Source organism: Neovison vison, chromosome 6, assembly GCF_020171115.1.
Source record: "Neovison vison isolate M4711 chromosome 6, ASM_NN_V1, whole genome shotgun sequence".
Classification (NCBI taxonomy): domain Eukaryota; kingdom Metazoa; phylum Chordata; class Mammalia; order Carnivora; family Mustelidae; genus Neogale; species Neogale vison.
In genome coordinates this window covers 218,999,621-219,021,711 of record NC_058096.1, presented here as the reverse complement: position 1 = coordinate 219,021,711, position 22,091 = coordinate 218,999,621, and the positions used below count along the sequence as shown (strand labels likewise).

The window sequence follows — 22,091 nt, the reverse complement described above, 5'->3', positions numbered from 1 at the left end:
ACCCCCGCCCCCAGTTGTGAAGATCAGAAATGTCTTGAGGTATTGTCAAAAGTATTACACACACAAGAGAAGCACCACTGAACTAAGGGATCTTTTACTAAAAGTTCCTCCGGCCTCATTTCTGATACATCGGGATCCAAGGCTCCCCAGAACTTGTACAAATTCAACTGTGGCAGCCTTAGTTTTCTTATCTGTAAAATGGAGTGGAAAAATTGCTGTGCAGATTTAAGGGTATGGGAAGCCCCTAGCAATGGCTTGAGCACGGTAAGCACTGAATAGATAATGTCATAAGTAATCACCAGTATTTAGTGAGGATTTACTACGGGCTTGTTCCTTTACAGATCTTTATCTCTAGCCCTTGAGATAGGTGCTGTTGTAACTTCCATCTTCAGGACAAACAAACCAAGGCTTAGATGGGTCACTTGTTATGACCAGTCTCGCACCATAAGATGGCCGAGGCAGGATTTGAACTCAGGCCCTCTGACTCAAAATCCTTACTCTTAATCATGAGATTTTATCGCTCTTACGGTCACAAGGGTCCAGGGAATCCCGAGAGGAATTCCGTTCAGTTTTCATTCACCGTCTTCTGTGTGCGAAGGTTTGTGCTGGGATCTATTACACAATTTTGTGACTTCAGGGTCTACAAAGAGGCTGAGATACACAAGCATCTCAAAATGTGGAAATAAATGTTTCTGTTGAAGCACTGGTTTTGGAGGAGGCAGAGTTCGCTTTGGATGTGCTGAGTCTGAGGTCATGGTGCAGCAAATGGAAAACGAGAGAATTATGAAAATACTCTTCACGGCTTGCTTTATTGCTTCTCTCGCTCTCTGCTTCCTTCTCGTCTCTGTCCTTTCATACTCCAGCAAAAGTTGTCTTTTTAAAATGCAGGTCTGATCATCATTCCTGATTAAAAGTTTTCTGTGTGGAACAGATTTTAATTTTTTCCCCTCTTTAGGTGATTTAAAAGTTTGGGATCTCAGGTCTTGCATCTTCTAACCCTCCTTCCCTTTTGCATTTCACCTGCACCTGGACCTGAAACTCCATCCTCTCTGCCCTTTGTCCACATGGCCTAGAACTTTCCAGTTCTGCTCCACCTAGGGATGCTTTCCTCATGCTGCTAGACCCCGCTCAGAGCTCGCTTACCGTTCGGAACCTCCCCTGATTGCCACTCTCCCTTGACCCGCCCTGGAAACGGCTAACCGTTCCCTCCTTCCCTCGCCTGTGTTCTTATCCCATTCAATTGAGCCAAATTAAATGCTGAATGGTGAGGAAAGTGCAGTTGCCGCCTTTTGCCCCTAGGTGGCAATAGTAAAGCAGCGAGGCCGGCCGGAGTCTGTAAGTCAGGGGAAGAGCAGAGGAAAGCAGCCTACAGAAGGGAAGTGAGTCTTGCTTCCCTCCTTTAACCAACCCTCCCTGCCCCGCTGCTAGGCTCTCAGAGGCAGTGGTGATTACAGTGTGGGCAGATTTAGCCACACGTGCGGTGAGGGTTATGCACTGGCTGATGTGTAAGCACAGAAAAGGAGACTGTTCACCTAGGCCGGGTAGGCAAAACAGATCACATAATGCTTCCTGGAGGAGGCCAAGCAATGGTGGGGGAGGTGCGGGTTAGCCAGACACAGACCACAGGGAACAGCTTTGCAGGATACAGGAAGAGCGTATGCAAAAGCATGGAAGTAGGAACATCTTGGTTTGTTCCGGGAACCATTTGGGGTCTGATCCTTCAGGGGCAAGCAAAGCAAAGTAGGTAGTGGCAAGAGGACTCCTGTGACTGGTGTGCAGCGGGGTTGTCCTGTAGGCCAGGCCAGGGGTGATTTTAGTCCACGAAGTGAAGGGTTAGGGAGTTAGAGCAGAGTTGGAGGGGGATGGTGCTGCAGGCCAGCAAACCAGTTAGAAGGTGATCGCTTTGCTCTATGTAGGAAAAGCTGCGGCTGTGACCCGGAGCTGTAGTGGTAGGGAAAGAGGGGGATGGGTTTGAGACATGGTTGGGGGGTAAGAGGACTCTGGGGGTATTTAGATGTGGGATGTGAGTGAGCAAGAGAGGACACCAGTGGGTGATTCTGGGTCTCCGCCTGAGGGACCAGTAGAAGGCCGGTGGTCAGTAAGAGAAACAGGAAAGGCAAGAGAAGGAGCAGTTTGAAATGCAGACACAGGAAAGCGTGCAGTGGATATGCTGTGAAGCAGAGAGGGGACAGAGGCATTGTCCATGTCCGTACATGCGGGGGTGGGGGGGGACTCGCTTTCATGAGCACTGTTGGTTTCACTTGACCCAGGGCCTGTGTGTGTCTTGGCCAAGTCGATGGTCACACTTTTGTAGGTTGAAAACATGAAACGTGACTGCTTGTGCATTGTCATGGGGAATAGGGAGAAGGGGAAGAAACGGCCTCTTTGAGGAACTTCCAGCCTGAGCTGGGGAGAAGAGATCTGTGTAGATATGAAGTAGCAAAAGGATAAGCGGCGGGGAGTGTTGAAAGAAAGGATTGTCTGGTGCTGGGTTTCTGTGTTTGATGAAAGAGCTGGTGTCCATACCGATCGTTGTGATCAAAGAGGCATGGGCAGGAGTCTTAAGGTGCAGCCAGTGGCCCAGGGTGAGTAAGAGAGGAGAGACAAAGTGGTCCGGAAGCCTGAGTGGACTGGTTGGGGCAGGCAGAGAGGGGTTGAGAGGGTGAACTTGGAGATAAGTCTGGAAAAGTATGTCAGGGTCAGGTGGTAGAGGGTTTCTGGATACAGACGAGAGGTGATCTTGGAAGTTTGTTTTCCTGGGGGAGACTTAAGGATGGATGGGCTGGTCAGGATGCTTTTGTGGTACAAGGTGGCCTGGTAATGGCCTGAACAGGAGGACCGAGACTGGGACTGTTCCTTTATCTCATATACCCAGTACCTTGCTCCGTGCCTGGCCATGTGGTTGGCACTCTGTGTTTTCTTGGGAGAGGGAGGGCCAGAAGGGCGCTCATGAGTGACTGGATCCAGCCTCCCAGCAAAAAGACATCTCTTCTGGAGGAAGGATTCACAGAGGGGGGAAACAGAAGGCAGAGGAGTGATTTGGAGGGAGAAGGCCTGGTTGGGTTTGGAGAGACTGGGTTTGAAATAATCCCATGGCGGGGAGACCATTTGGGACTCTGTCTAGGTTAGAGATAAAGGGACCCAAACCAGAATAGTGGCAGAGAGATGGAGAAGGAGATCCATTGCCGATGTGCAACTGGCAGATTTTGATGCCTGCTTAGGTATGAGGGAGGGAGAGAGGTGGCTTGGGGGACAAATGTGTCCTGCCACCAGGGGGAGAAGAGGCTTGAAGAGGGGGACAAGGGCAGGAGGGGAGGACTTGAGGGTGCCTGCAGTTGGAGACGGGGAGATCAGGGAGGCATACTCCCATTTTGTCAGTGAAGTCAGAGGAAGGGCACAGGGCAGGAGTAAGGTTCATGTCTCTGGTGGACAGAGTGAGAAACCAGATGACCCATCCAAGCTGGTGTGTGCAGTTGATGGTGAGTGAGCATAGACAGCACCAAGGTGTTCCACATACGTAAGGCTGCAGCCGTGAGCCTTGACTGGTGTGACTCCCTGTGACTCCCACGGAGCCCAGGCCCATTAGAAATGGCATCAGCAGTTTGGATCATTTCCAGGGTTCCGGGGCAAAGAGTCAAAGCGTTCCTTTGTGGACCTGGAGGCGGGTGAAGTGGCCACTTGCCAAGGGTCAGGAGCTGTGCTGGGCACTGCGAAGCAGGTGGTACCCCCCCCTCCCCCATTTCACAGACGAGGAGACTGAGGCTTCAGGAAAGGAAGTGCCTTACAGTCAGTCAGCTGATCAGCAGTAGGGTAGTATTGGGGCGCAGGTCTGTCAGACTCTGCATCCCGGGAGTTTGCCGTGCCTTGTTGCTCTGCGGTTCTCTGCAAGAGCCCTGGAGTGGCCTTGACCAGCCAGGAAGGAGTGAGAACTCTTTCACAGGGCTGTGGAGCCAGTCGTGTCCCCGCAGGCCCGCGCAGCACTCGGACTGGGCCACACACTGGCTACACCTCATGTGCTTCTACCCGAAGCTTTTCAGCCTGGTGGATACCGAATTGCTGTGACGTAGCCGGGGCTGGCGGGTCCAGCCGCTCTCCGCGCCGGGTGTTGCGGGAAGGGGCGAAGAAGGAAATTCGTGCCGTGTTCACTTAAGCCCTCGCCTCACATAGCAGTTATAACTGGGTCAGGGGATACATTCACTTTGTCTCTGGCACCCTCAAGTGTTTCCTGGGTGACCTGACATTGCTGAGGCTTTTACCTTGGAGAACTCAGAATTTTACATCTGGAAGGGACCTTAGAAATAATTGAGTCCAAGCCGCATCATGTGATGTGTGAAGTGTCAAGGTTGAGCCTGAGGACATATTTGACTGTTCTAGTTTTGCTCGGACTTGAGTAGTTCAGCAGGGCTGCTGTGTGAGTATCCAATGAGACAGATTCTCAGGGGTGCCTAATGGGAACTGGTCTTGGTGCTTTACATGTATATTACCTGTGTAAGTTCTCACGTCCTTTGTACACACACGTCTTCCCTATGTGCATAGTGGTAATACTTCTGATGGGAACAGCATTGCTGAAGTCTTACAGACAACCAGGATTGTTGAAAATAGTGCAATGGGGCTGAAAACCCTCAGAGATCATCCAAACAGGGCTTCTCCATGGGACGTGCAGTTACTGGAAGTGTTTCCAGCTCAGCAGGAATTGCTTTGCTAAACTGAGTTTCCCTGTTTGCCCTCTACAATGGAGTTTGATTTTGTGGGATGGGACGAGTAGTAAGTAAAAGTCAGGTACTGGGGCATCTAGGTGGCTCAGTCGGTTGAGCGTCTGACTCTGGGTTTCAGCTCAGGTTGTGATCTCACGGTTGTGGGGCCGAGCCCCCCGTTGGGATCTGTGCTCAGCATGGAGTCTGCTTGTCCCTCTCCTGCCCCTTCTGCCTCTCGCCTGTTTGCTCTTGCATTCTCACTCTAAAATAGTAAGTAAATCTTAAAAAAAAAAAAAAAAAAAGGTAAGGTACCGAATATATTAAGACTGTTAATACAATTTTCAGCTGCCCTTTAACTTGAAGTGGCAAATATACACGATTCCCAGGTGACTCTGAGACCTGGTGTCTGTCCATCCCCGACCCCACCGGCCCTCCAGGCTCTCACCAACGATGTGGGTAAAAAGCAAATAATTAGGGGGACGCCTGGGTGGCTCAGTTGGTTAAGCAGCTGCCTTCGGCTCAGGTCATGATCCCAGCGTCCTGGGATCAAGTCCCACATCGGGCTCCTTGCTCGGCAGGGAGCCTGCTTCTCCCTCTGCCTCTGCCTGCCTCTCTGTCTGCCTGTGCTCGCTCTCTCTCCCCCTCTCTCTGACAAATAAATAAATAAAATCTTTAAAAAAAAAAAAAAGCAAATAATTAGGAGTTAGAGTGATTCGTGCATCTGTAAAGTTTTGGGCTAATGGCGTGTGGGCCCAGGGAACTGGAGCAACCTATTGTCCGGGGGGACGTTTCACAGATGAGTGAGGAGGTGATGGAGAGAGCGGACAGTCTCTGTAAAGGGAGCAGCCGGAACAGGGGCACAGAGATGGGGAGGTCTGCCGCCCTCTAGGGAAGAAGCTGGAGCGAAGGGCCACGTTTCGAAGTGGGGGCTGCTCTGTAGCGACAGTTGGAGGCCCTGCGCTGCCACTGTGAACCGTGCCATGGCTGACCCTGACCGTGAGCACAGTACCGAAGACTCTGAGCCTCAGTGGGCGGCGCCGCCATGGACAGGGGCCTCCGAATGTGCTGACCTGGAGACGTCTCCCTGGAGAGCCCCCGAGCAAGAGGAGACAGCCGGACAAGCCAAGGGGCGGCCAGCAGTGGCTACAACTTGGAAGTCACTGATTGTCGGGGAGAGACAAAGGCCCAGCTGTGGTTGGTGCTTGACAGAAGCTGGCTTGGCCAGGGATTAGGGACGTGGATTTGGAAAGGTCAGGGGGAGGAACACAGAGAGCAGGGCGGCGCAGCCCTGAAGCTTTGAGAAGCTGTGCTCTGTTTGGGGTTTGGGTTTCTCCGTCATGGGCAGTCGACCTAAGAACTGGGTCCGCAGAGGCTGCTCAGCCTTCCAGGGGGCATCAGGGAGGACCCCGAGTGCTGTGGAGTAAGGCTCACTTTTCAAATCTTAAAATTTATTTTCCAGTTCACTTGAAATCCTGGTGTAGGATTCTTTGAGTTTTGACAAATGTGTAAAGTCGTGTTACTGCCTCCACCATCAAGACACGGGAGGTGCAGTCCCCAAGAAACAAAGTGCTCTCTTGTGCTCCCCCATGTACTCAGCGCCCCCCTTGCTCCCCGCCCCTGGCCACCACTGGTCCATCCCTGCAGTTCTGCTTTTGCCAGGACGCACCCTTACACTGCGGAGCCTCGGAGTCCGGTTCCTTTCACTCTGCGGAGTGTATTTGAGGCCGATTCAAGTTGCGCGGACGGCAGCACTTGGCTTACTGGGAGCAGAGCTCCATTGCATGGCCTTCCCTAGTCTGGCCGCGCTGATGGCTCGAGGGGCACCTGGGCTGCTGCAGTTTCAGGTGTGACTGAGTAAAGCCGCTGTGAACACTTGGCGTGTGGGTTTTTATACGAGCGTAGCTTTGCACTTCTCTTGTATGTCTACTGGTGTGGAATTGCTGGGTCTTGGAAAGCGTATGTTTCAGAAACTGCCCTTACGTCTTCTAAAGCGACTTTAAGGGACACCTGAGTGGCTCAGTTGGGCGGCTGCCTTCTGCTCGGGTCGTGATCCCGGGGTCCTGGGATCGAGTTCTACATTGGGTGCTCCCTGCTGTGCGGGAGCCTGCTTTCCCCTCTCCCTTTGCCTGCCATTCTCCTTGCTTGGGCTCTGTCGAGTAAATAAATAAAATTTTAAAAAAATTAAAAACTAAAGCGACTTTAACATTTTTACATTTCTACCAGCTATGCATGAAAATTCTGGTTTCTCCATATCCTTGATAACGTCTGTTTTGTTGTCGCCTGCCTGCTTTTGTTTTATTTTGGTTTAACCGTTCTAAATGGGTGGTGGTGTCTTGATTCTCATTCCAGATGGGTAATGGTATCTTAATGTAGTTTTAATCTACACTTCCATAATAACTAATAATGTCGAACGTCTTTTCATGTGTCTGTTTGCCATCCGTATATCTTTTTTGATGCATTGTTTGTTCGTCTTTTGTCATCTTTAAAATTAGGTTGTCTTCTTATGAAGTTTTGAGAGTTAATATATGTTCGGAATTCAAGTCCTTTTTCAGATATGTGATTTGCAAATATTTTCTTCTTCTCTGTAGCCTGTAAGCTTTGCAGAGCAAAAGTTTTACATTGTGATGGTATCCAGTTCTTCAATTTTTAAAAAAATGGATTGTACTTTTGGTGTGGTATCTCAGAAATCTTTGCCTCACCCTGTGTCACAAAGATTTTCTCTTAGAAAATTTCTTTTTTTATATTTTAGAACAGAGGTCGTCACACTTTTTCTGTGAAGAGCCAGATGGTAAATATTTTCAGCTTTTTGGGCCATCTGGTCTCTGTCACAACTACTCAACTCTGTCACTGTAGTGCAAAAGCAGCCACAGACAATACATAAACAAATGAGAATAGCGGTGTGCCAATAAAACTTTATTTATACAAACAGGTGGTGGGCCATCCACTGTTTAAGAAAGTCATCTTTTTACCGGGCATGCAAGACACCCCACTCTGAATAATGAGAATGAGGTCATTGTTGCTCAGTTCATCATCCATGAAAGTGGGGGGAGGGAGAAGATGGGAGAGTATGTCCCTAACTTAGAACAAAGGTGAGGAGAGGGAGGGATGAAGAAAAACAAAGGAAGGGAGAAGAGAAATATTTGAATCACATTTCGAACAAATATGTATTTTAATTTTTCAGAGTTAACCCTTGCACTTGGGTTCAGGCCTTAGCAAATGTGTGTGTTTGTGTTTGAGCTGATGATCTGTCTGAAAGCCTCACGGCTACAGATGCATCAACAGATTTCTGGAGTTTTTCATGGTTAAGCCCATTAATGCTGGTGGTCTCATGCTTTCTCCTGAAAATTGGTGTTTATTTAATTCATATTTAGATTATATCCAGCATTTCACTTGTACCTGCTATGGGGTCCTGGGGTCCTCACACATACTTCCCCGCATGTGTGTGATTATTTCTGGAGAACAGGTCCGACGGTTCTGAAGCAGAGGGTGGCATTGGTGTGAAACTCAAGGGCATCCTCCAGAAGCCTGTAGCGTTTCATGCTTCTATCAGCGGCATACCAGGGTGTCCGTCTGCCTTATCCTTCTCTACAACGCTAGATTTTGTCCATCCTGGGCGGTCTTGTATGTGACCGACAGAAGGTGCCATCTCTTTTGACTTCACATTTTCCTCATTATCTATGAGTTTGGGCTCTTGGTTTATTGGCATTTGAATTGCTGGCATCTATTAGTTGCGGCTCATATCCTTTGTCCCCTTCTCTGTTAAGGTTGTATCTTCTTTCTGGTGAGTTTGTAGATGCTCAGAATCAAGTGGTCTAAGTGTTGGGAGTGTTGACATTGGGGGCTGGACAGTTCTTGGTTGTGGGGACCATCTGGGACCTTGTGGCACCGCCGGCCTCTCCCCACTAGGTTCCAGTGGCACATCACCACCCGCAGTTGTGGTAACCAGAAATGTCTCCAGACACGGCCCAGTGTCCCCTGGAGAGCCGAATCACCCACGTCAAGAACCGCTGGCCTAAATAATGTCGTAGGTAGCGAGCATTTTCTCCCAAGTCCGCTGCTTGTCTGCCTGTGGTGCCTCTTGCCACACAGAACTTCTTAATCCTAGGAAATCTGGCTTCCCAGTATTTCTTTTATGGCTTTAGATGCTAACCTATTTTATAAAGAACAGGGAGCATAGAACATTTGCAGGTAAATAAAAGAAATACTGGGAGAGTGCACTAACTTCGCACATTGTGTATAGTCCGAAGTAAATCAGGAGGCAGGAAGGAGAGAAGTCCCACCTGTTTCCAGCAGGGGAAGAAAAACCCAAACCCAAAACCACACCTAAGTCCTCTCCCAGTGCTGACTCAGGGGGGGAGGTGGGAGCTGTGTTCAGGTTTTTATATAACCACTGGCAAGGCTATTTTTAAAGAAGGCTCAGTGCTCCTGACAGCGGGCACTGGGTTTTCAAGCATAAAAGCAGGGCTGGGCAGAGGGATCCGGAGAAAGGGGTGGGCTGCCCCCGAGACCTCCCGGCTGGTGGGCTGCGGGGCCTTTTTCCTGCACTTCAGCCCCATAGGGGTGAGTGCGTGCATCTTTAGAGGCAGGGACGTGGGACATCTTAGATGACGCGGCCCGGCGCGGCAGGACTTGGGAGCAAGCCCAGCGCGAGTTGTGCTTTCAGAAGAGCGTCCCGATGCTCTCGGCCGCGTTGATCCAGACTCTCCTTGAAGCCGTCGCTGTGCCGTGGTGTTTGCCACTGAGAGCAAGACCTCTGCGGGTGGCTCAGGGCGTTCCAGAGCCTGCAAGCTTTGAAAACCACGTTCCGCCAACTGGTAGAGAAACCCTGACCTCTTCACCAGCTCTGTCGCCGTGGCCGTTGGGATAGAGGGATGGAGGGAACCGTTGTCTCCCTGCGTGAGGACAGAGACGGGGCGCCGGAGTCGCGGTGCTCAGGTGCACCTCGCAGCCTCCTCAGTACCCAGCGGCACTGTGGTGCGTGCGGAGACGCGAGGAGGCGATCGGGAAGCTGTGGAAAGCTCTCGAGACAACCCGAACACTTTTCGCAGGAGCTTGAATGATGGTGCTGGAATTGGTTGTCGGTGTTTTGTTTCTAAGTCAGCTCCGCATCCAGCGTGGGGCCTGAACGCAGGGCCCTGAGATCCAGAGTCGCACACTCCACCGACTGAGCCGTTCGTAGTGTTTTTGAAGCACCCGAGTAAGTAGAGGCGGCTCTTGTTTTAGAGCCGTTGCAGGTTTACAGAAAGACTGCGAAGGAAGCACAGAGCGGGCGTCCGTCAGAATCTTCCCTCTTAGGGACATCGTGTGTCGGTGCGGTGTTTTGCTAGACTCCACGAGCGTAGTTTGCCTTCGGGTTCGGTCTCCATGTGCGCCTTCGGTGGGTTTTGCCCGGATGGTGCTCACCTGTATGCACCAGGACCGCACGACCCCGAGAGCCGCCGCGCCGCACGGAGTCCTCTGCGCTCCTCCGCGCCTCCCGCCCTTCCTTCTGAGCCCTGACAGCCACTGGTGTTCTTACCTATTCTGGGTTTCACCTCTTCCACGATGCCCTATAACCGGGGTCGCCTGGTGTGTTGCCTTTCAGACTTAACGATACACAGTTAAGGCCTCCCCCAGTCTCTGGCTCCGGAGCTCATTTCCTCCTGTCACCGAATAACGGTCCATTGTGCGCAGGCCGCGGACAGTAGCAGTTTGTTCCTTCCTTCGCCGACTGAACGGCACGCCGGCTGCTTCCCGCCGCTGGGCAGTTATGAATTAGGCCGCCGTAAACCTCCACTTGCGGGTTTTTTTGTGAAGTTGAACTTGCAGTGTTGAAAAGAAAAAACCCTAAGTGCCAGTCATTCGTTTTGCCTTAATGTTGTGCAGTATGGACGTGTGGAATTTACTTGGTTTTTCTCCCCCCTCTGCAGATTTTTAAAAAATACAATGTCTAATGGTTATGAAGACCACATGGCCGAAGACTGCAGGGATGATATCGGGAGAACGAATTTAATTGTCAACTACCTCCCTCAGAACATGACCCAGGATGAGCTGCGGAGTCTGTTCAGCAGTATCGGGGAAGTCGAGTCTGCAAAACTCATTCGGGATAAAGTAGCAGGTAAAGAAACGGAGAGGGTTCGTAGGGGGTCTTGGGGGGTCCCACTAAGCACCGGCTTCTGTGCCCGCGGTTCCTTAGGGCAGAAGAGCCACAGCCCTGTGACGACGGTTGTCAGGTGCCGTTGTTATCGCAGACTGTATTGTGCCACCGCCCTGGTGGCAGATTGGACATCGGTTTCCAAAAAAGGAAAAGCTCCTCCTGAGACAGAGCATGTACAAAGTGAGATGGTGGGAGGGGTGGGAAGACGAGGGGACACCAGAAATGGGGACAGCTCTGACAGCTGGAAGAGAGCAGAGAACGTGCGTGACAGCCCGGCCTGGCTCGGCCCCATGCGCCGAAGGGACTCTGGTCCAGGCAGGTCCTTCCCTGTCTTCCTGGGTCCCCGTGCGCGGCCAGGCCCGTGGCAGAACACAGAGTGTCTCTGTGCTGCTTGCCAGCACACCATCAGCTGGGACATCGGAAACACGCGGAGCTTGAACTCTTGGGGGGTGAGAGCGGGGCTCCCCGTGGATCGACAGGCAGGCTGTCTGATTGGATGCCGGCTGAGAGCCCTGCTCTCCACGGCCTCCACGTGCGACCGTTAAAGCTCAGTGTCCCCACACCTAAAGTGGGCATGGCTCCTACGTCCTAGTGCTTACCTGCCTCATAAGGGTTTGCAGACACCTGGGAAGGCTGTCCTTACGGCGCAACCTCCGCCCCGAGAGTATGGTTTCAAGGAGGAAAACATGGAAAGATCAGGTGCTACGAAGCACTTCCTTCCTTCTGTCCCTAAGAGGAACATTGCTTTTAAGGAGCTGTCCTCCTCCTGTCTCCTGCTTCCTTTCTTTCTACCCTCATTCTCCCCCGCCCCCGCCCCATTCTCTTCCTTCATCCTTCTTCCTCTCTGCTCCGTGAGCTGAGGAATGGGCAGACAACCGCCCCCCCGAACGCCACCCCCCAAAGAGGACTCTGGCTGCCACCGTGGGTTGTGAGACTGGTTCTCTGCACTGAAAACTAATTTACAAGTTTAAACACACACACATACACACACACAAGAAAAACTTTATTATGGATGTAAGATAATATCTTGTATTCTGATCTGCATGAAAGTAATATATTAAGCCTGATGTACCCATTGTCTTACTTCATTGATTCTCAGCTTTTGCCAGGAACCTGAAGTTGCCTGTCTCTGGGCTGCGTCCTGTCGAGGCCGGCTGACTTCTGTATAGGGAATTAGTTCATCAGTGGGGGCACTGACTTCAGAAGTTTTTTAAGGACTCTTCCAGTTCTGAGTCTGTGATTTAATAAACATCTTCTAACCAGGAATTGTAGATAATACACAAATGTAATGGTGTTAAGAATGTTCTAGAAGCCATTATCTTTCTCCTGTTTCGGGAGACCATCTGCATGAGAGTCCTTGTTCAGAGGTGTTTTAAAATTCTCCTATGCTACTAACAAGTCTTGCCTTTCTCCTCTTATGTTCAGACGGGAGGGAATTTTTAGCCCCGTGGATATTCCTGAACATTACAGTCCAATTTTGCCAGCATTCTCACGGTACCTGACTCTTTGTTCACTTGTTGTGGTTTCAAAGGAATGTGAGCTCTGATGATAGGAACACCTAGATTTGGCAAGATCAGTCCAGAGAGAACTGGTTTCGGGAATGGGGTAAAGGCAACAAAGTGTAATTTGGAAATTATTTCAGTTCAGAGATAAACTTTTCCTCCTCTTCAGGCAAGATAAGTGTAACCTACGAAGCGGTGTGGAGTCTGTGGTCGCAGGCTCCGTCTCAGCTCTGCGTCCTGCTAGCAGTTCTTTACATTGCAAACAGCCAACCTGCACAAGAGGCGCACTGCATCTGCCTCTCCCCTCCTGCCGCTGGTGTGCGGAAACCTCGCCAGCTGCGCGGCCCCTCTGCCCCCTGTTAGGCTGCTCCGGTGAAACCCCAGGCAGGGAAACGTTCGTCCAGCCGTTCCCTCCTAGCCGGGCTAACGAAGGCCATCCTGGAGAGAGTCTTGCGTCGAGGCAGGCAGATGGATGCCCTCTCAAAGCCCCTTCCCAGCGGAGCTCAGCCCACAACACAGGCATCCCCGGCCCCCACAGCAACCGCGTCTGCACCCTTCACTCTGGGCTAGTGATTGCCTCCCACCTTGCTGGGAAAATAACAGCCGTCTCCACCCCTGCCCGTCTCCACGTCCTGGGAACCTCAGGCTAGACGAGCACCTGCTTGCCCAGGTCTCCTCGCGATCGTCTCGCTGGCGTTCAGACACGCTCGCGTCTCTTCACTTGAAAAGAATCCTTGCTGAAGCTCCGGACCCTCCAGCTCAGAGTGTCTCTACTCAAGACACTTGGGACTGGACAATTCTTGTGGGCAGAGGTTGCGTCTTACGTTGCGGAATGTGGAGCAGCATCCCTTCCACTTGCTAGATGCCAGTGGCATCTTCCAAGTCGTGTCAACTAAAAAAAAAAATGCCCGTAGACGTTGCCAGGTGTCGCCAGTATCCTGCCTCGCTGCTCTAGCTTTGTCCTCCCTCCCCTCGCATTCACAGAGCCCTCAGTTGATTGTCTTCTCTTCCTTCTGGAAGCTTCCCCTCCTCCTTGGCTTCCGTGAGCTACCTACCTGGCTTTCTCCCAGCCCTGAGGCTGTGCTTTCCCTCTTGCAGCTCTTTCCTGGCCATTAACTTAGACGGTCCTTAGGGTTATTCCCAAGCTGCTGCTTCCCCCGGGGAGAGCAGATGCACCCCCGGCGCTTTCCTGTAGCCTCAGTGGTCCACCTGTGCTTCAACAAGAATGTTCTCCCGACCTTCAGGCCCCCTCCACCCGTCACCAGTCTTTCCCCAGCCTTTCCCCAGCTTCTGCATCTTACCAGGTGGCCCCAGTGTTCACTCAGTGACTCCAGTCAGAAATCTAAGCATGACTTCTGATTTGTGTCCCTGGCTGGGACTCCTTCTTCTGGATGCTTCCATCCCTTTCCTTCCACCCCTTCCCCCGCCTCACTACCCGCCACAGATCCAGATAAGGCCATGTTGTCTTCTGCCTGCGCTGGCATTCTGGCCTCCTAACCAGCCACCCGTGTTTCCTCCAGAAGGCTCTCTTCACTGTGGCAAAGGAATCGAAACAGTCTGCTTGTGCCCCCGTCACTGTCAGTTCCCGGGCCCTGCTTGCTTCAGGTCACCTTTCCTGGCCCAGCTGTGTCAGCGTTGGATGCTCCTTGTCTGGGTTGCCATAGCAACTGCGCAGCTGGCAGGGTGGGTTTCCACACTGCACTAAGTTAGAACTTTCTGGTCCAGGAGGTCCATATGGTTTTCAAAGGCAGGGACCCTATTAGCTCCTTAGATACAGTCATAATCAGTGCCTGTTGAGTGAATGAATGAGTACGTCTAGTGAAGGGGGAAATGCTAATCAGCTCGGCCATTCATTTGCTCAACAACTATTTACCAAGTGCCAACCACTGGCCAGTCATGGGCGACAGGAGGAGTGAGGACCGGATGGCGGCTAGGATGCTGGGAAGGTTGGACGGGCTGGCCTCAAGATTCAGGGTGTTTCTGGCTGCCAGGCCCCAGCGCCTGTGTTGGGGACACGTATTTGTATTGCGAGTCCATCCACAATTCTAGCTAGCCCTGCCGTGCAGCCCTGCCCCACTTTCTGGCCTGGTGTCCGGTCCTCTGCAGACGCCATATGGCCCAGGAATCATCCTCTGCCCTCCTGCACTGCCCTGTCAAAGCCCACACCCCGCCTGCAGCCCCCAAGTCTCCTCGGGGACCTGTCCTCCTCCTCCCCAGCCACTCGGCTGTCCACTCCCCCTCCTAGCAGGCCCGACTGAGCTGCTTGTCATTTCCCAGCGTGCCCTGGCTCTTACAGTCCTGTGATTTTGTGAATACTGTTCCCTCTACGGGAAAGCCCTTCCACACCAAGCCAGCCTGACCTTTGTTCCTTCTAGAAAAACAACATGAGGCAGGACAGGAAACGGGAAAAAAATGTTTAAATTACCCCAAATCCTGTTAGCTTTGTAGTTCGTGTCCTTCCGGACCTGTTTCTTTCCATACTTGTGGTGATGAGCAGGTACGCGCTTTCAGAAAAACGGGCTCGCGCCACCGAAGCCGTGCGAGAACCTTTGCTTCCTGTACCTGTGAATGTTTTTCTGTCACTGAGCATAACTACCTCACCAGAACAGTTACACGGGGTCCCATCGTATGGCGCTCCTGAGTGTACAACAGGATAGAACCATATTGCGTGTTTATGGAAACCTCTGCGTCCTGGTGCCTGTCTGCGCTCCTCAGTGATTGCCGTTGGAGGTCCTCCTGGAGGTGAGCCCGTAGCGGGGACAGCACGTACCGACTCAAAGCCATCACCAGTTTACTCTGGTTCTGCCCCGCCCCACCATCCCCTAGGCTGGGAGGGCCGGGGGCTCTCATCTCGCCCAGCCTAAGTGAAAGTTCGTGTCTTTGCTGGCTGTTCGTACTCTTTGTTTATGAAATAACCTACTTGTCCTTTGCCCGTTTTTTCTTTTGGGGGCATTTGCCGTGTCTTATTTATTGTCTCTTTAATCCAGTCACCCCTCTGCCTCCGCTAAGACCCAGCCTCCCTCCCCTGGGAAGCCCTCCCTTGAGCCCCTGCGGACATTTACAGGCAGAATTTGACCCTCCCTCCCCTCTCACGCTGCAGGGGAGGCCTTGGCCACAGGTGCTCCCTCCCCCAGCCGCCCGCCCCGGGGTCAGTTTGAGAGAGCGTCTGGCTGCTCTGGCCGCTCGGGTCGGCAAGTGTAATAGGAGATGCCGGGGCGTCATTTCTCGGTTTTGACCTTGTCTAGAGAGAGGGCAGTGTTTGGACCTGGAAGAGCAGTGGTTGTGAGGCCGCCAGGCCCGGCACGGGCAGTGCTTTGCAAGGAGGCAGCCTGGGTCTCCTCCAGGCAGCGGCTGTCGGAGTGCGGGCCGCCGACCCGCAGCAGCCCCTCGGAGACGCACACATCCCAGGCCCTACCCAGGCCCCCCTGAATCAGCCAGGCAAGGGTTTCCGCACATCTGATTTAACCTTCCTGGAGGTTACTGTGCTGGTGCAGGAGCAAGTCCGAGACGAGGAGCTCTGCCTGCAGGGTGGGGAGCGAGAGCTGGGGGCAGCGTGAACCGGGGGGGAGCGCTGGCCTCTAGGACGCCCGTTGGCCTCAGCCTGAGTTGATTCATGCTTCATCCCTACCTGTGTGTGCGCTCTCTCTCTCTCTCTCTCACTCCTCACCTACCTGCTCCCCTCTTCTCCAGATCTCCCATCATGGGCTTCTGGTTGCCCTCACCTGCCAACACTGACTCCAGGCAGGTCCTGCCCTCCTTAAGCCCCAGCAGCCTGTGCAGGGTCCGTACCCGGCCCGAGCACTGTCCCTGAGCACCCCTGTTCCCCGACCAGACCTCAGACTTTCCTCCATCAGGGCTCGTCTTCCAGTGCCCTGAATGAGAGGGGGCTGCCCCTGATCCGCCTTCGTGGCCGGGATCCTGGTAGGCTCATTACCTCTAAGGGACAGGAGAATCATCTGTAGGGAGACTGGAAGTCTGCCTGCCTGACATCGGGGATCCTCAGGCTGAGGCAGGCCTTGGGAGCTGTGGCCTTGCCCGGCATGGCTTACAGACCCTGTTAGAGACGCAGTAACATGGGGGCTGCTTGGGGAGGTGAGGGCCTTCCCCCAGGCGCCTACTCTGAGCCACGCCAACAGGCTTCTGTGCCGTTGGAGGGCCCCCTCTCCTCATTCACTCCCAGCAGCAGCTCTCAACTCCTCACTGCAGTCGCCGGGGAGCTTTCACAACAGCTGATGCCACCTCCCCTCCTACTGCACACACCCCCACACCGCTGTCATTGGTTCAGGTTAGGGCCCGGGCAGTGATCGTTTTTAGAAGCTGCCCTGGTGGTTCTAGCAAGCAGCCAGAGTTGAACACGGTTGCCTTACGGGCAGCAGCTGGGTGGAGGCCGAGACTTGGCACTTCCGTGTGTGGCCTCATGTGGGTGCAAACCAGGGGCTCCCCTTCATTCCTCAGCTGCCTGCCCTCCCACTCTACGCAGGTGCCCACCACAGAGGGTTGAATAGACTCCAGGAGGACAGGGCCAGACCCAGAACGGGGTGTGCAGAGATCCGCCCCACGCAGCTGCAGGCCCCAGAAGGCGTGGCTTGGGCATGCTGATGGTGAGCTACTCCGTGGCACTTAGGGAAACTCGGCCTCCTCTGAGCTCCCTCCTCCAGCAGCCGATCTGCGGGTCCTCTTGGTGGGTCCTCCTGCTGCTGCCCCGGCCTGTGCATCCACACCTGGTCTCGCTCCTGGGCCCGGCGGCCCAGCCCCACTCCACCCAGCAGCCACCTCTGGGCCATTTCCCAGCTGGTTTTGTTCAACTGTGCTGGTCGCCTTACATATTTCCTGGAACACACCAACGTCTCCTCTGCCTCACACACTTGGCACTGGCTCTTCTGTCTGGACTGCTTGTCCGCAGCCATCCCAGGGTTTTACTGCAATCATCGGCTCCTCAGAGGGCATTCCTAGCTGCCCTGTCGACCCTGGCCCTGTCCCATCAGTCCCTGTCAACCACAGCGGGGACTGTCCTCATAGCGCCTTGGTGGCGGTTTTGTTCATTACGTGCTGGTTCGTCACCCAGCTTGCCCACTGGAATGGGACATTCGTTGAGGCACAAGCTGTCCTTCACGATCATCATCGAACCCCCTGGCCAGCCTGGCATGGGTCCTGACACGTAGTAGCTGCTCGGTTAATATTTGTTGGCTCATTGAGGGGGAGGGAGAGCAAGCCTGGGAAAGGAGGCAGTGGCCGTTTGGCAGTGGCCGTCTGGCAGTGTGTGACTTCCTGGGCGATACTGGCAGGTGTGGGTACATGATGCTCAAGGAGGCCACTCAGGAAGGATGTATGACTGAGACAAGAGCCAGAGGCAGAACCCTTGGGGGCCATCTCGATGGGATGGGTAGAAAACTAGGAGCTTGAGGAGGGACCGTTGGGGAGAAAGAAAACTTGCTGTTGTCATCACATCCTGGAGCAGGAGGCGCCTGTCTGTGGAGTGGCACTGAGAGTTGGTGCTCCGGTGAGGGCAGAGCTGGCATTCTGCAGTGACCACCCTGGGAGCCCGGCCAGGGCCACCAAGCACCAGGGAGGCAAGGAATCAGGCAGTGGGTCCAGGTAGGACCCAGGTTTATACGCTGCCAGGAGCCACCTGCGGCTGAGACACAGGAGCGCAGCCTGGGCCCGGGTCCTCCTCAGTTCCGTACCAGGGCTCAGGCCACCTGCGCCACCAGTGAAGGAGACGGGTGGTCCAGGACTGGGATTGGCCTTGTGGAAAGAGCAGGAATACAGGAAGACCCGAGCACTGGTTGTGCGCACCAGAGAGGCAGAGGAGCCCCTCTGGGGCTGGGCCAAAACGGGCTTCATGGCCTGGGCCATGACAGATGGGTAAGAGCGGGGATCGGAGAGCAGCTGTTTATGAGGGAAAATCCCAGCAAGCGTGTAGTTCAGTTCGGGAGTCCATACCACAGGCGTTCTGCGTTCTCAGCTTCGACATTGTAGTCTGGACTGTTCGCAAGGGGCCCTAAAGTTCCAGCCTGGAGCCGACCGCAGTCGTGACCGTGTTTTCTGAACTTTGGCGTCTGACTCCTGCTAGATGGGCCCCAGCCCGGTGGGCACGCGGCTCCGGGGTCCTCACTGCCCACGGTCAGAGCGAAGTCTCTCAGACCCGTGGAGTTTCGTTCGAAGTTTGGGTGTGGGGGCGCGTGGGGGGGGGTCAGTCGGTTAAGTGTCCAGCTCTTGATTTCAGCTCAGGTCATGATCGCAGCGTCGTGAGGTCCAGTCCTGCATTGGGCTTTGAGCTCAGTGTGGAGTCGTCTTGTCCCTCTCCGGACCCCCTGCTTGCTCTCATTTACTTGCTCTCTCTCTCTCTCTTTAATACGAAATAAAATCTTAAGAAAAAAGAGAAGGAGTTTGAGTGTGGAGGGTGAGGTTTGGGGTTTGTTTCTTTAAAAAAGAAAGTGGCCCGTGCAGAACTGCGGACAGTTTATGTAGCTACTCTGCCCGGAAGGAGGGAGACTACATCTCCTCAAGGCACTCCTTTGGTGTGGGCTGTGCACTGCCTGCCTTCCGCAGCCTGCAGTGTGGGGCGAGGGGGGACTTGACAGTGGGGAAACCTGGCAAACCCACGGCCTCGGCCAGGGGATCCGGGCCAGCATTAGCAGTGGTAAGTTACGGGGACAGCGCACCCGCCCATAGGGTGTCAGGAGGGCACTTCACTCCGGCGTCTTCCTCACAAAACGCAGCAGCCCAGCCTCACCATGGAAAACATCTGACGGACCCAAGCTGCAGGAGACTTCACAACATTCCTGACCAGCCCTCCTTGAAACGCTCAGGGTCATCAAAAGCAAGGGAAGTCCGAGAAGCCGTCCCGGCCAAGAGCAGCCTACAGGGATCTGACGGCTACATGTCCTGTGGGGTCCTCAATGGCCTCCTGGGACAGAAAGCGCCGTTAGGGGAAAACAAAGGCCATCTGAATCAAGTGGGTTAGCTAGCCACATATCAGTCCTGGTTCCTGAGTTGTAACAAATGTCCCCTTCTGGCAGAAGATGTTACCACCAGGGGAAATGGGGTATAGGCTCTATAGGAACTCTCTGTATTATCTTTGTAACTTTAAAAAGTAAAGTGTTTTGTTGGTTTTTTTTTGTCTGTTTTAGGAAAGCGGCAAAACTGGGTTAGACTGCTAGGTTCCACGTCTCATTACCTCCCAGAGGGCCTGAGTTCAGCAGGCACCTGAGGAATTGTGCGTCATGTGGCTAAAGGCCTGGTGTTTTATACCTGCTTGTTGTCGCCCTCCACCAACTGGAGGAGGAAAGCGAGGCTCACCGCTCTATCTCTGTGCCCAGAGCAGTGCCCAGCACTCAGTGGCTGCCCCCTAGCATGGCACGTGGGTGGGTAAGGGTGGGCGCATTTGTTCTCTTCTCTGGGCCTCCGCCTGCCCCTCCTGTAGGGAAAGGACTAGGCTCCTTCTGCTCCATCCTTCAGCCTTTGCTTCTCTGGGGGCCTCCTGGGAACCCACAGCCCCTCCCCTCTTAGGCTGAGCCCCTCCCGTGGCATGCCAGTGGTGGTCGCTGTCCCCACTTGAATGTTTCACCAGGGAGAGGGGACACCTTTCTGTGACCCTAGATGTCTTTCTTAGTAACCTGTACTTCCTCCCCCTAACCGCCCCCTCCCCCCGCCGACCTCAGCTGCTGCGGCCACCACCACGGGCCACCGCCAAGGGCAGCCCTGGAGCCTTGGCCAGGGCTGTGATGCCCGGCACGGGGCTGGCCTGGGACTGCTCTCAGCCGCAGCTTCTCCTCGAGCTCCCTGGCATCTGCTCGTAGCCGAGCTGTAGGTTTTGGAAAGTGTGGGACCCGACGCTGGGTGGCACCAGAGCCCAGCAAACCTTCCCACTCGGGCGTGAGTTGTGGAGAAACCCCTGGACACAGACAGCTGGTCACCATTCGGCCCTCCCTGTCTGCCTGTCTTTCCAGTTGTGACTGTCCTCTGTCCTCTGTCCTCGCCCTCGGAGTCCCCACGTCTCAGCCGGCAGCCGGTGAGACTGATCGTTGTCATTGCCTTCTTGAGAGCTTCCATGGGGAGCTCTTAGAAACGGCGTTTCTTCTTCTTTTTTTATTTTCAAGATTTTATTTATTTATTTGAGAGAGAGCACGTGTGCGCAGAAGCAGAGGAGAGGGAAAGGGAGAGAATCCCAAGCCGACTCTGCGCTAAGCGTAGAGCCCAAAGCGGGGTCTGACGTGGGGCTCGATCTCATGACCCTGAGATCACGACAGTGGAGATCAGGAGTTGGACACTTAACTGACTGAGCCACCCAGGCGCCCCACACAGTATTTCTTTTTAAATAAAGGTAACATTTGTTCGTTGTAGAAAACTTGCCAGGTTGCCAAGAAGCATAACAAAAAGCGAGTATAGATCGTGACCACCGGTCTCTGAGCCCATTTCCCAGAGGCCGTGGCTCTTGGCAACCTCCTCCTCCCGAGCCCCGTCAGCCGTCGCCCTGGTCACCGCCCTGGCTCTCGGCTGTTGACCATTGTGCGCGTGTTCTCCCACACAGGGCACAGCCTCGGCTATGGCTTTGTGAACTACGTGACCGCCAAGGACGCGGAGAGAGCGATCAACACGCTGAATGGCCTGCGGCTCCAGTCAAAGACCATTAAGGTAAAGCGCTGCCGCTGCCACCTCGGCCCAGCCTGGGGGAGCGGCCTCCCCTTGCCTCCCCCGGATGAGGGATCTCCCCCTTATTACTTCATCGTCGCTGATGAGGGGACCGCTGCCCATGGCGCTGCTGCTCTGGGGGCGTCTGCTCAGGGCTGGAGTGGTGCCTGTCCAGTGCGTCCCCCGCCCCGTGCTGCTGCCACTCAGCCGCCTCAGCTCAACGAGCAAAGGGACTGTCACGGGAAGGGCACTAAACTGAGGGCGGTCATCCCCCGCCCTGGGCCCAGGCGGTGCTGGACGAGCGTTTGTGCGGCATCCCCCTCCCGGCCGACGTCCCCCTTCCTCCCCATGACGGCCGGGCCCGTCACCTGCTCTGCCGCTGTTTACGGAGCCCCTGCTGCGTGTCCGAGCACGTGCACGCAAAGGTTCAAACGACATCCCGTAGATCTGAAAGTCACGTGTGGGAGAGGGGCAGGGTGGGGGACGGTCTGTGGGGTGGCGTCCCGTTGACCGGTGGCTTGAGCAAAGCGGGCAGCCGTGCAGCGCAGCCAGGGGGCCCTCCGGCAGGACGGCACCACAGTCGCTCCCCGTTCAGGGGCTGCGGGGGCTTTCTGGGACGAGTTGGCAAGTCTTCCAGGCCTCACAGGACGGCTTCGTGTTCTAGGCTCCTCTCACTTACCACCCCCTCCTCGTCTCAGCCCGGAGCCCCGCCTCCTCCCCCTCCCCATCCCCAAGTGTCTGTTTGCAGGCTCCTGCGATCCTCGGCAGCTCCAGACCCAGTCTGGGACTAACTGCATGTGTTCCTGACCTTTACTTCCTGCCGAGCCCTCCTTGAGGACACCTGTCCTCGCACTGCCCCAGGCCAGTCCCCCGGCCGGGCTTCCTGCAGCCGGGCAGAAACCGTGTTTGCCTGCGTTCCCTCCCTCGACGGGAAGCCACTGGGAATGAGACCGTCCCGTGTGAGCCTTTGGACCTCAGCCCCGCATCTCGGATCACTGATATGTGGGTGCCCAGAAAGGTCCCTCGTGGGACCTGTACCATGGCCGGCTTCCCAGGCTTCCCAGGGCATCGGGACCATGGGGGTGCTTGTATGATCAATAAAGGTTCCCAGAGTTGCTGCGTGGG

The 22,091-nt window shown here is 54.4% G+C and overlaps 1 protein-coding gene across 1 annotated transcript in view; it reads left to right on the top strand.

Moving 5' to 3' along the window:
* Positions 1 to 22,091, top strand: part of ELAVL1 (ELAV like RNA binding protein 1) — a 40,289-nt gene that overhangs the window by 1,051 nt on the left and 17,147 nt on the right. Inside the window, exons 2-3 of the mRNA XM_044254361.1 lie at positions 10,604 to 10,791; positions 20,866 to 20,969. Of these exons, the coding sequence (XP_044110296.1) occupies positions 10,620 to 10,791; positions 20,866 to 20,969 (276 nt within the window). The 5' untranslated portion in view covers positions 10,604 to 10,619. The remainder of the gene's footprint in view (positions 1 to 10,603; positions 10,792 to 20,865; positions 20,970 to 22,091) is intronic.